We start from the raw sequence: 17,038 nt of genomic DNA, 5'->3' as shown, positions 1-17,038 counted from the left end.
ATAATGAATCATTTTGGCAAGTGAAGTTAATAAGAAAATCTGTTTTTACAAAATGTTTTTATACTTATTTAATTCATCCGTAAAGTAACACAATTACTACGTACAAAACAGTCGTTAAATGGCTGTCTTTTGCTCGTTGTTTTCATACAGGCAATTTGAAATCAACATTAATTTCAGTTAGAGATATCAGCAACAATTATTTTCAGAATTAGGATCAGATTGTACTGCTTTAAGTGCGCTAAATGTAATTGCGGCTTGGCTGAAATGATGATGATGATTACAAAAGTTATTTGTTCACGAGTACTTATTAGTTTTTAAATTGTCTTCATTTGTCAAAGAGAAAACATTATCCATAAAAAATCAAAGATCATTAGAAATTTTCGTTGACTACTGGTTAGATTTTGTACGACATTTTAAACATAGGTCATTATACATATGCATTTCATTTAGTATTGTTAAATCTTAATACAGTCGAACTTCGATGGCTCGAACTCGAGGGTCCCGTTGATATAAGTTCGAGTTTTCCGTTGTTCGAGCCATCCAAATTGCGGCCATTTTGAATTTAGGAATTCGAGGGCATGATGTGTTACAAACCTTATATCGTAATATATTGTCATATTGTACCTACATGTGTGTATGATACGATGATTTGCAAAAAACAAACGCTGAAATAGTCTTTATTATTTATTTTCAAACATGACATAGATACGAAAAAAAAGTTATTCAGCCATTCTAAAGCAGTATGAAAATTAACATCGAATCTCCCGTTTTTATGCAGAAAAAAATAGACAAACATTGCTCAATTATTTTAAATAATTTTATTCGTATTAATCAAAGCCCATTAAAGCATTGCATTGAACGAAAGTCACTTTGTTTAATTTGTTTGTCGTATACCGACGCTAATTACATAAGCGTGTGAAAATTACGCACGCGCCGGTTAAAGGAGAAGCTTGGCGAATGTCAGGCAGAGATGTGAAAAACTTTGTAAACACAAGCCATTCCGGCGACAAATTGGCTGTTCGACTGAATAGGTGTAATTATCACTGTAATTGAGCCGAAGGGACCACCAAATGAGTTCGAGAGTTCGAATTTTCGAAGTTCGAGCGATCCGAGGTAGAACAATATAGAATAAAGAAGGAATAAATTCGGGACCGGGCGAAGAGTTCGAGCGATCCAGGGTGTTCGAAAGATCCGAGTTCGAGCCATTGAAGTTCAACTGTATTCGGAAATTTGTAATTTACAGTATTGTCATATAGTATCATAGTATCCTTACGAAAACTAAATATGCACAATACTTAATATATATATATATATATATATATGATATAACAATGTAAATGTATAACAATAATAAATGATATAACAATGTAAATGTCACTCTGTCGCGTCAACCAATGTTTGTTAGTAATAGGTAGCATTCAGACTTTATGTCTGGTTGTGGTCCGATGCTTCCACATAGTCGTTTCTGTAATTTACAGCAATAAAGACCAATTGACAATTCATTTAACTTAGTTTAGAAACGATTTGAGTGTAAACACGTTTCGCGATCGTTATTTCAAGTATTCTAATATGCGTATAGCGGTCCCGTGGGTAACATTTCCTGTCTCACTTACATTTTACGTTCACAATATTCAACACATGCTTCTTGATAATATGCCAAGGGAAACTTCTTATGGCTGTATCGCATTAGGGCTGCAGTTACAATCTTTGGCGTCTTTGTAAACTAAGCACGCACATATGGCAAAAAAATAACAAACTGAACATGAATATCAATTTGCCCATAAGAAGAAAACATATATATTTGTACAAGGTATTGATTCGTAATGTGATACTAGACAAACTATGTCTATAAATTGTAAGTAGTAATTAGACCTAATGTTGTCTTAGGTCTATTGAAATTATGGGAACGAGTAACTGTTATATGTAAATACTATATTGCATATGATTTGTATTGATAAAGTACATTGTATATCACCTGGGAACACTGTTAATTTTCATCTAAAATTCCAGAATTAAACAACAAGCATTTCCCTAAATGTATCTAAAAGCAAAACTCTTAAGAAAAGAAAATATGAAAGAACGATGTACGAAATACAGAATCTCTGTTCTGCAAAAGGTTTTTTAGTTGGAAGTTCATTACTCCCACTTTGAAAGTTCATAACTCCCACTATTGTTGTTAAGCATTTGTTTAGTACCTTGGCGCAGAATTTTTTACCCTGTCGATTTATTCAGTAAGAACCTAACTTTCCTGCTGGTACCAATGCTGATCCGTCTCTGACATATATATAATGATTTAGATATCAAATATAGTGCGGGCAAAATGCCCTTACAATAATCACTGTTTGACGTATTATAGTTTTATCACAAGAATCGCATAATTTCAGTATCTGTAAACAGTAATCTATAATCGTCACAAGTGCTTAAAACTGCTATCATAGATTCAAAACAAAACTGTCACTGTTGCGGCCAGCATGTCTCCATTTTCCAAGTATTTATTTTCATATTTTCAAACCCACCACCATGTAAACATCATGCCACTAGTCTCATATTTTTTATCAAAAACACCACTACATCATCTGATAACTCCTTTTAAATTGTCTGTATGTTAACAGTTCTAATACGATAGGATTTTAGCTTTAAATATTTAAAGCAGTATGGGATATAAGAGTCATATATTTGTTTCATTTATTGTATTTAAAAATACTCTATATTTACTTATTCCTATGAGACATTTTATGGCAGAAACGCAGACTGACTCAGCATTGTAGAATGTATGCCAAAACGTCAAAACTGTTTTATGCATGTGCTTATATAAAGTGGTTGGTTTAGACAAACAATACCCTATCATACGTTAATACCAATAGAGATAATGACGAGAAGTTTTTACGTCTGCAGAATTTTTATGATTTTTTTTGATAATATAGTTGAAATACATGACATGGCAATTTATGAAAGTAGTCCGGCAACATGGACAATTCATGACTTGTTTTCTGTTTGTTCGAAGTGAAATACAATCATTATTACATGTAATATCCTTATTTATAGGATTGTATCAATTATCAAATATATGTTACATATATTAAGTTATCGGTATCTTTGTGAAACATTTTATTGTAACACATAATTAAAGCAATGGACTTAATTACAGTTGTCTTAGTCTTTCTTAAGAATATAAGGCAAGTGTAAAATGCATATTTTACTTGAGTATTTGATGATAACGATACTGGAAACTGTTTTTCATTTTTCATTTTTACAGCATTAGCTGGGTCTTGGATATATAATAGTTATATTTTGAAAACCAGACAAATTATCATCTTTTTCAGACAGCAATGTGGTATCCTTGTTTCCACGTGAAAAAAAAAGAATAATGAAGACTGTAGTTAAAAAAACAAGTACCAAGAAATCCCGTAGTAGATTGTTGATTTTATAATATGTCATTCTTCCTTCTTGACCCAAGACGTATTTTCGGCGAAATGTTAACAGGACTTGTTTAAAACTATAAAAGTTCCGTTTCCAGTTACATGTTATATATCGTTTTACACTCATAAAGTCCAAGCATACAACAAATTCATCAATTCAGTTCTAAAATAACTCATTAACGCTACACATCATCAAATTGATTTACAGAATCCTACTTCAACTGATTAAACGAGATTTAATTTCAGACAGCCTGAACATTTGTAATGACACAAAATACCAGGACATTGCGGCATATAAACTACGTTAACACTGGAGTCTGGACGCTTATAACATTGATTATAAGTTATTTACTATTATAGTAGATAACATGTGTGATATCTGTATTAACTGCACATGAGAAATTGTCAAATACACGGCCAGATAGACAACACTGATGTTTAACTGGCGGCTTATCGGTGCGGTAGGCGGCAAACATTTTCCCATGGTGAAAATTACTTTTAACTAACTAAATAAATAAATAGATACTAGTATATCAGCTAGTATTGGCTTGTCTCAGAATATGTATGTATTTTATATTGCTTCTATTTAGCACTGGAAATAAATGAGTACTGAGTATATAAATGGCAAATAATGGAAGCAGAGTAGAATATCTTTTATGTTACAATCGTAGGGTAAAATGGAACAGCTACATTTTATCGATGATTTATGTATAGGCTACTTGCTATATGTTTATATAGCATGTTAGATTTAGTGTCACTGCGAAAAGGGAAAAGACCAGAGTAACATAAGCATATGCCGTTCTTTACGTTTTATCTTTCATTAACTTGAAACATGTTTGGAGAGAAGTTCTTCTTCCATTGAATCGTGTGTTTGATACAGCTATATTGCGCTAAAATGGAATATGCCATAAATTCAAAGGACGAAAACTACTAGTATTATTCGCATAAGCTTTGGTTTAAAAAGAAGGCAAGAACAACAAAAACTTAAGTTTCACCAGAAGGCATTTTTCACTTTTTCATTTCAGCATTACATTAAAAGAAATGAAAACAAATATCAAAAGGATTCAAGACTCACAGCATTTGGTGTATTTTATAATTTCATGTCGGAGCTGTCGAGAATAGCTAACAATACGAGCAAAACGTTTTGTCATGTTGTCATGTCAAACCTAAAAATTGTTTTAAGTTGACGTTTGTGCAATTTCGTTTTCTGTCCAAATATGTTTTGGCGTATCATAAGTAAGCACGTCAATTGCTGCTCTGTACGCATGCGGTTAATATAAACGACTGTTGATTCTTTTTACGTTTTCCTTTCATAAAAATACAAAATCAGTGTTGTTATATTTTCTGGTCCTTTGGGATCATGGAGTCCATTCATCATATCTGTAATAGAATTCCGCTTAAGCCGGTGCTAGGGAGCGTGAGAGGTGTTGCACATTTCATTACCTCTCATGAACAGACTTAATCAAACCGAGTCTGCTATTATTCTTCTTGGTTGCTTTCTTTGCTTTCAAAGGATTTTTTTATTATAGTTTTTATTATAGAAGTAGCTACAGACATAATAGTTGCATTTGTTTAAGGCAAATTAATTTCAACACAACGAAAATGAGCGGAGCTTTTCGAAGCCAGGACACGACTGTCTTCATGGAGAGATATTCAGTCATATAACCAATTTATTTTAACTTTATAGATCGAATTTGCTCATGGATGGTATGAAAAATGTCGTAGAGAAAAAATTGCAAGAGACAAGAAATGAAATAGTAAGACACGTTACACATTTTTTGTAGATATAGTGGGGTCTTAGATTTATAATGTATATACGGAATATGACGTCAGAATGTAAAACAATGTATTAAACACATTAATGATATGCAGTTTTATTTACTCTAAAGGGAATAAGAGTCCGCTTAAATGTTTAGACAATTCATGGTGCCCTTTAGTCATTATGTAATGTATTTGATGGTGTAGTAAATGTAATATGGATTGTGGTAATTTGATTTACTGGGTAATGATCTAAAAACAGGATTTATTACCTTTTATCGTATCTCGTGTTTTAAGAGATTTTGTTAATTTGTCAGGGGAAATTTGAAATATTAACATCACAAGTGCTATTATTTTATAACTGTGATAAACAAGAAGTCTAACGATAAATAAAACGAGTCACTTTAACAATAACACAAAACGCCAAGTTAATATGCAAAGTAGTGATAGAACTGCATAATGTCATTATACTTCTAAAAAATAATTTAGCACTACGCAAAAAAACTACTTTTATTATTTCTTTGTTTTGGGCATAAAGATCAGTTCTCACGCCGATAAAAGCTCAAAATGCATATATAAAACAATAACAGCAACAACATTTATTCGCATAAATAGAACATATAACAACATGCACATGAGTACATGTATATATGATATTATCTGTTTTTGTTTTTCGGTTCTCAACTTGTATGCCTGTTTAACATATTCACAGATATCGACAGTTGTTTTCTTGTATTTTAACTACATTTTGATCTTTTTCTGAAGTTTTGGCCATGAATTGTTTGGCATTTGTTTAACATGAAAAACACAATACTAGATATAATCATTCAAAAGAGATAGTCAGATTCAACAACATTTTGAATACAATATCTACATGTTTTGTTTCTTTTGTCGGTACCAACATTTCACTTTGTTTCAATATTGCAAGACTTTTTGCGCTGATAAATAATAAAGAACCACTTACAACGTGCCATTATTTATGCTGTTGTGAAAGTAGTGAATCAAATTAATGCCTGTGTAATAATCCTTTAATAACCATTTACTATTTGAACAGCTGTCGACGTGAAGTGTAAAAAATTTACTCTACAAAAACTTAATCAAAGAATATATCTTTTATTTTCTTTTACAAGAGGAACGTTTTCGAGGTTTTATGCATGCCGCAAAGTAAGCACTAGCATTTTAAAGCGATCTGTCTATAAACCCGTAAGTTGAAAAAAAGTGATTTTAACTGACAGAATTATAAATTATTTTATTCCTTGATTTATTCTGATCAAAGAATTTAAAATATAAGCGTTCTGTTTTTTTTTTAGATTTGCAACATAGTTGCGTTGAATACCAATTTCGGAAAACTGCATTTTATGCCGTTAAATTGAAATGAAAACCTGAATAAAGTCCGACATTTAAAAGACATGACGTTTCTAGCTATACTCAGTCGACCGACCCTTGGCTAATTACGCAAAATCTTGAAAATGGTGTAAAAGCACAAAAAAAATCAATAAAACTTATTAATTACAATTTCATTTTTAGTACGATAGACAAAGATAGAATAGTAGTTTAAAGACAGAAACAGGTATACACAATGTAAAAGATTTATGCTATATATTTGGATAAATCATATATAATCTTTTTGAAAGGTTGCATACTCCTATGCTTTGGTAGAGTTAATTAATGTCTTTGGCCTGAAATTAAAAATTGAAAGTAATGGTTTAGTTTGAGTTAGATTTTGAAATAAAGCGAATGAATTTGCCAAAGAAATATGATGAGCTTGATAAAACATTATTTATAGCGCAGGTATACTAAAGTTCAACTAATGCAAGATAACTGATCAATAATAATATAACATTGCAGAAAAAAATGGATTATTACCTAAAATTAAGCTATTTTACTCTATAGCAATGTTCATGTATTGTCATCTTTGAAAACGTATGTAAAGTTATATATGCCACGCCCGTCTTGTAAATAGCAAAAAACGCATTGGCCTGTCTTAAAAAAGTGAACAGGACATATCTTATACAATCAGTTTTGATTTTTCGTGCACTACGCGATCTGTATCTTCATTATGAATGTCAGACTTTGACAAAGCCACTTAGCTCATTTGAATACTATTTACAATATTTCGTACTTGATCGATAAAATTTTGCGAACTTAAATGAATTAATCTGTATTTCAGGAATTCGGCTGGGAATTACGTGAACACCAAGTCTGAAGATGACGTGTTTATGCAGCATATCTACTTACAGAACTCAATATTTGTGACTTCGCAAGGCATTCTCATATAATTGTTCGTATTCAGTATATATACATTAGAACAATGTAGAAATTTTCAGTTTCAAAATGGCAAGCTCATTCAAAATATTGCTTTTGTTTTTCTGTGATATGTGCCTCGCTTTGGACTTATCTGTTCAGATTGTTGCGCCGGAACGTGCTACTGAAAATAACTTGCGTTCTGCGATCAGCCGGGGTTCTAGTGCCGTTAATGGTGGCAGATACAACCCTCTACGGTCAGAGGGGTTGTTTGTGGAAGCCGATATATTTTTTATTCATAATGAGTTCCCAACTCCGCAGGAAATTACGGAATTTTACTGCAGCGAGGTGTTTCAGAAAAATGCAAGTGCTGTAATGAGTATAAACTATAATCAGCTGACATCTAGAGCAACAGACTATATAGAGAAAACTGCATTAAGTCTCGGAATGCCTGTTATTAGCTGGGATCCGGTGTCTTCAGGTGCCTTACAGGTAAACGCTTGCTTCTTACTTTTTATTGTTTGTGTTGTCCAAAGAGTTACTTCCATGACCGCGTAAATGCTTAAATGTCAATAATGTATCAATTTTACGAAAACATTCAACAATCGAAAGTACTGTCGGACCCCAGTGGAGCTCTAACTATAAACTGCACTTGATGCTGATGAAATGTAATGACTTCTCTGTTGTTAATTTTGAATTATACTGTATAACGTTCTTCAGTTTTATTGGTATTGATATTTAGACTTTTAAATGTATAAATACCTACTTGGAATAGGAATACGAAACTAATGACATTTTGTCGTAAAGCAATAATATCGATAAATAACTCCTATCGGGTCAGTCACACTGCACCATATAGCGTTAACGGACGCCCAACGTATAGAAAAATTGCGGCAGAAAGTTATTGAGTGACGACAGGCATCCCGCCGCTACTGCTCGTTGCTCTCGCGATAGGTGTATGGGCGCATAAAACGCACAATGACCGCAAGATCAACGCACATATACAGAACGAACAACGTTTTATTTTATGCTTATTGGTGAAATACTGGAAAATAGCAGTGAGATATAAATCGATATCACTCACAGTGCCGAACTTCTTTTTTTCCCAGATAAATTATCTCACTTGAAATATATTCTTTAATTACCTCCCTTTGCTGCCTTTAAAATTACTGGATTATACTAATATTCAAGCCATACACGAGGCGAGGCATGAACTGCTAGACAATCCTATATAGAACTGGCTAGCTATAATTAAATTTGCAAAAGAAATAATGTTACCTTTGTCAGCTTGGTTGCTAGGCCTTGCCATTCATGTAGCTACAGATCTGTACCCTCTACTTTTTTTTCCATTGGTTCACTATCGTATGGTAGATTTTACTGGCGACAGCACATTTAGTTGGTTGTTGTCTTAGTTAATTATCACAAGACATCAACTCAAACTTACGTAATATGCCAGCATTTTCGTCGAAGTACTTTCCCACTCCAAGCCCAGCCAGTTGTGTTCCAACTTCCATCCATTTTGTTATGCTATGCAGCTCCTAGATCAGTATTTCCTAGCTATTTCCATTGAATCCATGATGATATTTAATTCTGCAGCTTGATATTCCAAGGACTTACGCATATTCCACAGTTTTTTAGATTTTTCGTGTTCTTTTTTTTAATCTGACCTCCAGCGTGTGTTTTGGTAAACAAAGCAAGCTTCCGGTTATTCAACGAACTGACGGATTGACCCGAAAAAATTTAAATATGCTTCTACTTAACTACCGGCATTTGTCAATCTCTCTGTTAGCCGCGGTGTGTATTTTTTACACTAAATCTCCGCCTTCGTGAAAATATTCAATTGTCTCCCTTATCGGTGATGATATATTTCGATATCTCACTGCAAACAAACAAATATCCTCTATCTATTAACGGACATCACTGTACAAGTAACGGACTTGTACCGCGTAAAACGTAAGCATTAGAAACTGACAAAACTTCCTCGAACGTTTGACGAATGCATTGTCAGTTATCGTCCGTTGAAAATACGTTACATCCGTTGCATGTCCGGTATTTATCCGGCCGTGAATCAGGTCCACCGGACAAGAACGGATGCGAACCAGACAAGTACAGAATAAGGAACGCACAAGTAACAAACAAAACGCATACCAGCACATTACTACCGTTCATCTAACGGTCTAACGGACAACTTTGTCCGGTGGTGTACGTTCCAAATTTTGAACATGCTCAAAACCTTTCACCGGATGGAAAGAACATCGCCGGACAAGGAGCGCAGGTGCAGCATGAGAAACGGAAAAGAAGCGCAAGCGAACGGACACGAACGGATTGAAAATTTTGTTATACGTTGGACGTCCGTTGATGCTATGAGGTGTAGTGTGACTGACCCATGTCCTGAGTTTTATTAAAATGATTTTGTTTTTGTCAAATATGATAATGCATTTTTCCGTTAGGGCCACGAAAGACGCAATGCGATTTCGTATTTCCGACTGAAAAGATTAATCACATGTCGATGGCTTCGAGCATCGGTTTTGTTCATACTTGTAATATAGTATTGATAGTATCCAAAGATGGTTATATGCATGCATGAGATTGATACATTCAAATGGAAAATATATTATCGCATCCAATTTGAGCTTGACGGCCTGTGAAATTGGAGGCGTTAGATTGTCTATGTTCTTATCCATTAAGGGATGTCAAAAAGTTTGCTCTAAGTTGTACATTGTAGTTCCTTATGAGAGTGACACTCTGATATTATAAACAACTCTCTACCCAAGACATTTGTAGAGTGCATTGATTTTTGTAAACAATCTTGCTTCCAGATTATCCGTCACGCAACAGACTCATATTTTATTTTCAATTCTTACACAAAATGTCATACAATCAGTTCATTATTCACTTATGGAATTGGAAATTCTTTATGTCAGATTATATGTCTGTAAAAACAAACGTAATTTACATATGACAGTACACAGCTTATTTAAATTAATGTTTGTAGTATGTCGTTGACAGTCATATAACTTTTATTTTATAGAAACTGACTAGCATAGATTCTATGTATATGACATTAACCGTTGATTTCATTCTTGAGAAAGCAAATGAACAAAGTCGATACTGCAATACTAGCATGCTCTTTGCCTGTAAAATATCCCTTATATTTTCTTGAATTCAATGGTGTTATTTGGATCATGGAATCGGAATTTCGCTTTAGACGGTACTACGAGGAGTTAGGAGTGTTGCATAGTTCATTACCTTTCATAAACAAACTCAATCAAATCAACAATGATCATTTTGCTTGGTCGCATCCTATGCTTCTAAAGGTTCTTCTTTGGGATTTTGTTAATAGGACTAAAGACAAGTTAGATAATCAGGATAAAATAGTTTCGCATAACTAACCTACTTTAACTCAAATTTTCATAAAGCATGCAATGTGAGAATTTAAACTATGAATTCAAATTTATCATTCATTTGGTCGAGGCATGATCTGAACAGTTAAAGACAATTATTTATTTTTGAAATTTTGAAAATGCGAACTTGAATGCATTTGTTACAGATTAATAAAGGTAAAGATAAGCTTTATTTAACAGATACTTGTGTGCTTATTTTACCTTCTGATACTACCCTTTAAATGCTGATTCGCTACCAGTACCATTTTTCACGTATTTGGTATGAGGCGGCCGGAACGAACCCCAGCCCTCCCCAACTGAAAGCGGACACTAACACTAAGCCGTTGAACCACATGTATATCTTACTTATCATAAAAGCAACATTGGTATATCAAAATGTTCTAAAATTCAGTTAACCCTATTAGCCAAAAAATATAGAAGACTTTGATAAGGAAAATATCTTGCCCTTGAAATTAATAAAGATGAATTCAAATCAAAACAAAATTATACGTTGACCATGATAAGCCTTTACAAAGATATGTTATAACTCCCTGGCGGTTCTTGCAAAATAAAGTAAACATTCTGCGTAGTTCTTGAAACAGTAGGAATATACTATCTAAATATGTCTGTAATATATGGAATAGAACGCTACTGGGATTATTGTCGGATATATTATAGAAGTTAGACGTGATCTACGTTTCATTTATACACCATCATTTTCTTGAAATGGAAGAACAATATTTATTGCAGAAATGAGTACTGAGCATTTGTTTTATGGAAAGATTATTCACACATCTTTCTTCTATAACTGGCATTGTTTAAACTTTCAACAGTTCCTGGGATGGATATCATTATTCTAAAAAGTAATTAATTAATTACAATTAAATTGAAAACTTTCTAATTAAATTAAAATTACAATTACATGATTTTTCATATTGTAACTGATTAATTACAATTAATTATTTTCAAAAAAATTGCTTTTAAATTAATAACATAATTACGATAAAGGCACTAGAAAAGGTTTTGCTTTAGGCAAGTTTCAATTTAACAAAATTCTGATTAAATATTGAACAGAACAGAACAGAATATTAATCAATCAACAAAACACTTCTGTGACATTTATGTATCTTTAGGCTATATCAATAGATACTGTTCGAAATGAGTGAAATGTGTATTATCAATTATCACCTCTTCAAAAAATATCAATAAATGTAAAAAGGAAGCATTTTTGTCTAGTTTGGATCAACTTTCAATGATCAATGTACAAATAATCGAGATTAATTAATTTCAGTTGACAATTACATGTCAATTTTTACAATGTAATTAATTAATTAATTAATTACATAAAATTAATTGAGTTTTGGCTTAATTAATAATTATTTTTTATTGTTTGAAAAAGTATAATTAATTAAAATTAATTAAATTATAATTGTAATTGTACCATCCCAGAACAGTTCTCAACAAAAACATGCATGCCTGTGGTACAGTCGAACTAAAAACGACCCATTAGCATCCTATAGGTCCTATAGACAAATTCGAGATGGGATAATAAGTTAGGCTCCTACAACATTTTACAAAGCAAATTAGAAAAGAATTACAGATGTCAGAAAGCACGATCAAAATGAAAACAAAAAAAAACTGGTGCAAAGTGGTCTTTAGCAGCTATTTAGTTTCATCCGAAAGTTGCATATTTGCAAACTTATGCGATTGTTATTATTAAGGAATTTTGGGATACATTTTAAGAATTTCTTTTTCTGCGCATATGCTGCCTTTATTGCGCGTTTAAACTTTTCTTTTTCTAAAACACAACCCTAAGCAAGCTTTATTCCAGTTTCTGCTTTGCCCTTGCTTTTATAGAGAAAAAGGTTCAAATGCTTTCGTTCAAGTGAAAAAAGTTCACTTGGTAGTTAATCCATTTTATAAAAGATGTTAAATGCCTCTTTCAAAGTTGTGTAGCAATTGGTTTGGTTTTACGCTTGATATAACTGAAATTGTTACTGGAAACTGCATGCTGTTTCTTTCTTTTTTGCTACTTTTAACTTATTAGTTTAACGATTCTGGCATTCCTCAGGTTTGGGTTACTCGATGTAACATGGCAGCGCTAGTGTCAGGAATGAGGTTGGCTCGGGGAGTTACAACCTAAGGGTGCGGAGATATCACATGTGTCTCCTGACTATGAATCGTGTTTACTAGTATTGATTTTATCGTATTTCATAGATATTTTATGTAATTCTATGCTTATATTCATCATGTACTTTTTCTTTGGGACGTAGTCCTTTTCAAACAAAACCCATCAGCAAACTGTATTATATATATATATATATACAAGTTTACGACGAAAAACAAACCAGTTATACTCTTAACCAAGATCCATTCAAAATCAGATAATCGTTCTTAAACCTAAGAACAAAATATACATTATAAATACAAAACCTCAAATGAATAGTGCATTACTTTAGAGATATTTGAAAAGCAAAGGCACAATACTCATTGGAACTAGGGCTTATTTCATCTGTGTAAGTGGTCAATAACTTTCAAACATGAAACTGTAAGCTTTTGGCGACTGCGAGTTTTCTTTTTTTCAAGTTGAATTACGCATAAATTGGCTCAGTGGTTACGCGCTTGACCTATTCCATGTGCCCGGGGTTCTAATGCAGGCCAAGGCATTATAAATTTCTGAGATGTCTCCCATCAAACTTCCTTCGTATAGGTGTTCTACGTCAGACATGTTCAAGAACTGTTTGGGTTTTTTTTTCACAAAGGGCAGGGCCAAGTTAGCTGAACGTGCATTATCTAAACTTTCTCTATCTCTCTGTTCTGTGGAGCTTTGTCTGTGTCAGTATATCTAGTCAGATTTTTCAGTATTTGCACTGGTTAAGAGGAACTTGCGCCATTGAGTTGCTTTATTCTTTCTGTGTACAGATATAGGACTGTATTATTCCTTTGAATGCGTTTACAAAGGATGTCCGAACGAAATGCAACCAGCCTTTACATGTGTCCATCTTTAAATTAGATAGGATACGAACACAGTTTTTATTTGTCAGTGAATTTGCACAAACAGCTTGGATTGCAACAAATAATAACACATTTTTTTCTTTCTATTTTTAATAACTCTGTCTGAAGTTTTTAAGTGTCAAAATACGTAGATTGAAATACAAATTAATACAGGAAGCAATTTAATACATAAAATCAACGTTTTCAAACGAAGAAATGTACTTTAACAGGCAGTTGATTTAAGAACTTATAAAACGCTACAATGTTTTACAAATTTTGAACGAAATTATTTTTTTTTTCCGAATGTCTAGCTTCTTTTATATATACCCAAACAATAGGAATAAAATCTGCCTTTTACATGAAGTACTTTCTAACGTATAGACGGGAAATCTCTTCGTCAAAATAAACATATATGTTAATAATATGAGCTTAGTTTGCAGATATAGAAAGTAGTGTTATATAAATATTGAAAAAAAAAATTAATATGTAAATTTAATTCATATATACATCCTTGCATAAAAGCTACCTTTTCCACTCGATCCGCCCATATATTAACGTGAGAAAAATAGTGTACAAATAAGGCTATTCACGTGATGTTAATACATGATTATTATTTTGAAAGGCTTTGCCCGGGACGTACATGTATTACTGCACAGATCACGACAGATTGACATCTGGTATCTGCTTCTTGTAACCTCTTTTTGTAGCATAACAGATGCAATCCAATCCATAGTATGTTTTGCTATATCAGTTACCAACCCAGCCCTCTCCTCTATAGAGTCAACAATGTGCTTACTAGCTTCTCTCCGTATTTACCCCCTTTTGAACTGAGCGTCGGCCCAATTTTTGTCGATAACCGTGAGTGTATTTAATCGCGTGTATCGTGTGCGATTGTTTGTTTTAAAGAATCAAAGCACTAATCTTGGGAAGTATCTGTCGGTATGTTTTTACTTAATTTCTCACAAAATTTATGTAAATCTTGAAAGCTTGTTGAGAGAAATAATTAGTGTTCGTACTCGAAATAACTCGGATGTAAAATTATTATTTTTGAAATTGTGTTTCTGTTTACCGAATATTTAAGTAACATGCAAAATTATGGGTAATGTCATGTTTGTGATAACGAGAAATGAAAAATAAAATCGCTTAAAAACCCTAAATACATGCTTCTGGTATATAGTGTTGTTGATTTTGGGCATCTAAAACAACAGAACGGGAACAACAGAACGGGATTTGAAAAGTGTACCGGAATCGTATATTTATCACATATGTAAACAATACATTTAGTCTTCGTGTCATGGTTTTTATGCAAGAATAGCGACAATACACGTTTGTTTTGTGTATTAACTGTAGAAACCCGACCGAAACCGAAAACGTGAATTATCCCTATATTTGTGCAATATCAAAATTTTAAAATTCATTTGAAGTTGCATTTGCACATCAATACAATTATGTTTTTCTTTTCAATTACGTTCATAATAAATATTCATTTCATTTTATTTAAAAACAACAAATCGCTTAATCATGTAAATGAAAAATCTACCACATAAGGTATGACAAAACAAGTTGAAAAAGTTTACTAGTAAGCAATTTCAGCTTGCGTTGGTGCTTCTATGAAAATAAAATTTTAGAAGTGCGATGTTAAGTTACGGTTTAACTTCAACCAGGTCAGCAATATTGCTTTTCATAGGCCAAAATGTGTAACAAGATTTTATATTTAGCTCTCGTCGTTTACTACAGTCGCCATAGAGCGGAAACTGTGGTCATGAATAAGAGCCGACGCTCCTTCACTTAAGCTTAAAGACACTTGTATCGATGCTTTACACCTGGGACGCTCGTGAATCATGCGTCTTAATTATCTTGCACTAATCTCCAGCTTAAATACAGTTTGCACGTAAGCACGCAACTTACAAATTTTTTTCGTGCGAAATTCAAACAACAAACTAATAATTTAAAACTGCTGCAGAGATTTTCATTCATTAAAACTCTGCACGCATAATGTCCTCTTTCTGGTGTTTGCAAAAATTTTTAACGCTGAAGTGATAACGATGATCAAGTTCTTGACAAAAATAATTTTGAATAGATGTATTAAGTATCCTAAAATAATGTATTTAATATACTAAGTAATTGTGTTTTATGTATTTAAACATATTCCGGTAATTCTACATATATTTCCTCTAAATGACGAAAAATGACCTCATTGTATTGTTGATTCTAATATGCTTTTCTCTGTTAAAACACTCTTACGCTAGAATGACGTCACGTTAACGTGCGGTGACGTCAATGTTTTTGTTGCGACCAAGAAAGAACCTAGAGAAAGGTTGTTAAATCGAGGTGCCTATTTACATAGAAGCTGCAGTGAGTTTATGACTGGGTATCTAGTGCACTAACAGCATCATAAATGCTAAACATGACAAAATAGATATAACGCTGGTCATGCTGCCCCTTACTATATTACATAATTATCGTAATAAAACTTTCTGAAACTTGTTGTCTTCCAGCCATTCTATACCGACTTTGACTCAAAATTCATCATGTGGATTTCTTACATAGTACTGTACTGAAAACGCTTAAAACGTCTGATAGATATACGGCCTGTATAAATTTATACGTTAGCTTTTGCTTTGGCCTTATTTATCAAAGTACGTCAATAAGTATTTTTCTCTTGGTTATGTATTAGTATACCTTTTCCTGTGAGACGATATCAAAATAATTGGAATAAGTATACTATTATTATACTAGACAATGTTGTTGGAACTGGAACATATTGCATTGGTTTTATGTTAAAACCCGTGGCTACCAGATTACTAAGCACGCTAAAGCCGCATAACTTATTTTGAGTTGTTAAACAAAATGTCCCAGAAGCCGTTTGTAATTCAGTTAAGGAAAAGGAAATATTTTAAATCTTTCAGACGAAACATACACTACCCATGCAAATGTACGAAGAAGTTTCATTTGAATATTTGTTAGATATACAATTGACAAACATAACTACCATACATTTTATGAGAATCTAACCGGACAGACACAAATTGTTTTACATCCTTTTCTTCCGGAAGGATATTATTATACTTGGGATCGATCAGTCATCAGTCAAAATTTAAGAGTGTCTAAATAGATATTATTCCTCGTCCTCGAGTTTTGAGGAAAATACTATAGTTCATATAATCTAAGAATTTTCACCTGGTTATTCCAACATTTCTTTGACGACTCCAGTATTTGAGGGCCTTTAATTGCAGAATT

General features: G+C 32.9%; 1 protein-coding gene across 7 annotated transcripts in view; it reads left to right on the top strand.

The window, feature by feature from the left end:
• Nucleotides 1-17,038, top strand: part of LOC123533786 (glutamate receptor ionotropic, NMDA 2B-like) — a 271,661-nt gene that overhangs the window by 211,601 nt on the left and 43,022 nt on the right. For all 7 annotated transcript variants that reach the window (XM_053519528.1, XM_045315655.2, XM_053519527.1 and 4 more), the window contains one exon: nt 7,348-7,913. In XM_053519528.1, the coding sequence (XP_053375503.1) occupies nt 7,512-7,913 (402 nt within the window). In that variant the 5' untranslated portion in view covers nt 7,348-7,511. The remainder of the gene's footprint in view (nt 1-7,347; nt 7,914-17,038) is intronic.

Source organism: Mercenaria mercenaria, chromosome 12 (assembly GCF_021730395.1).
Source record: "Mercenaria mercenaria strain notata chromosome 12, MADL_Memer_1, whole genome shotgun sequence".
Classification (NCBI taxonomy): Eukaryota; Metazoa; Mollusca; class Bivalvia; order Venerida; family Veneridae; genus Mercenaria; species Mercenaria mercenaria.
This window is presented reverse-complemented; position numbering and strand designations above follow the sequence as displayed.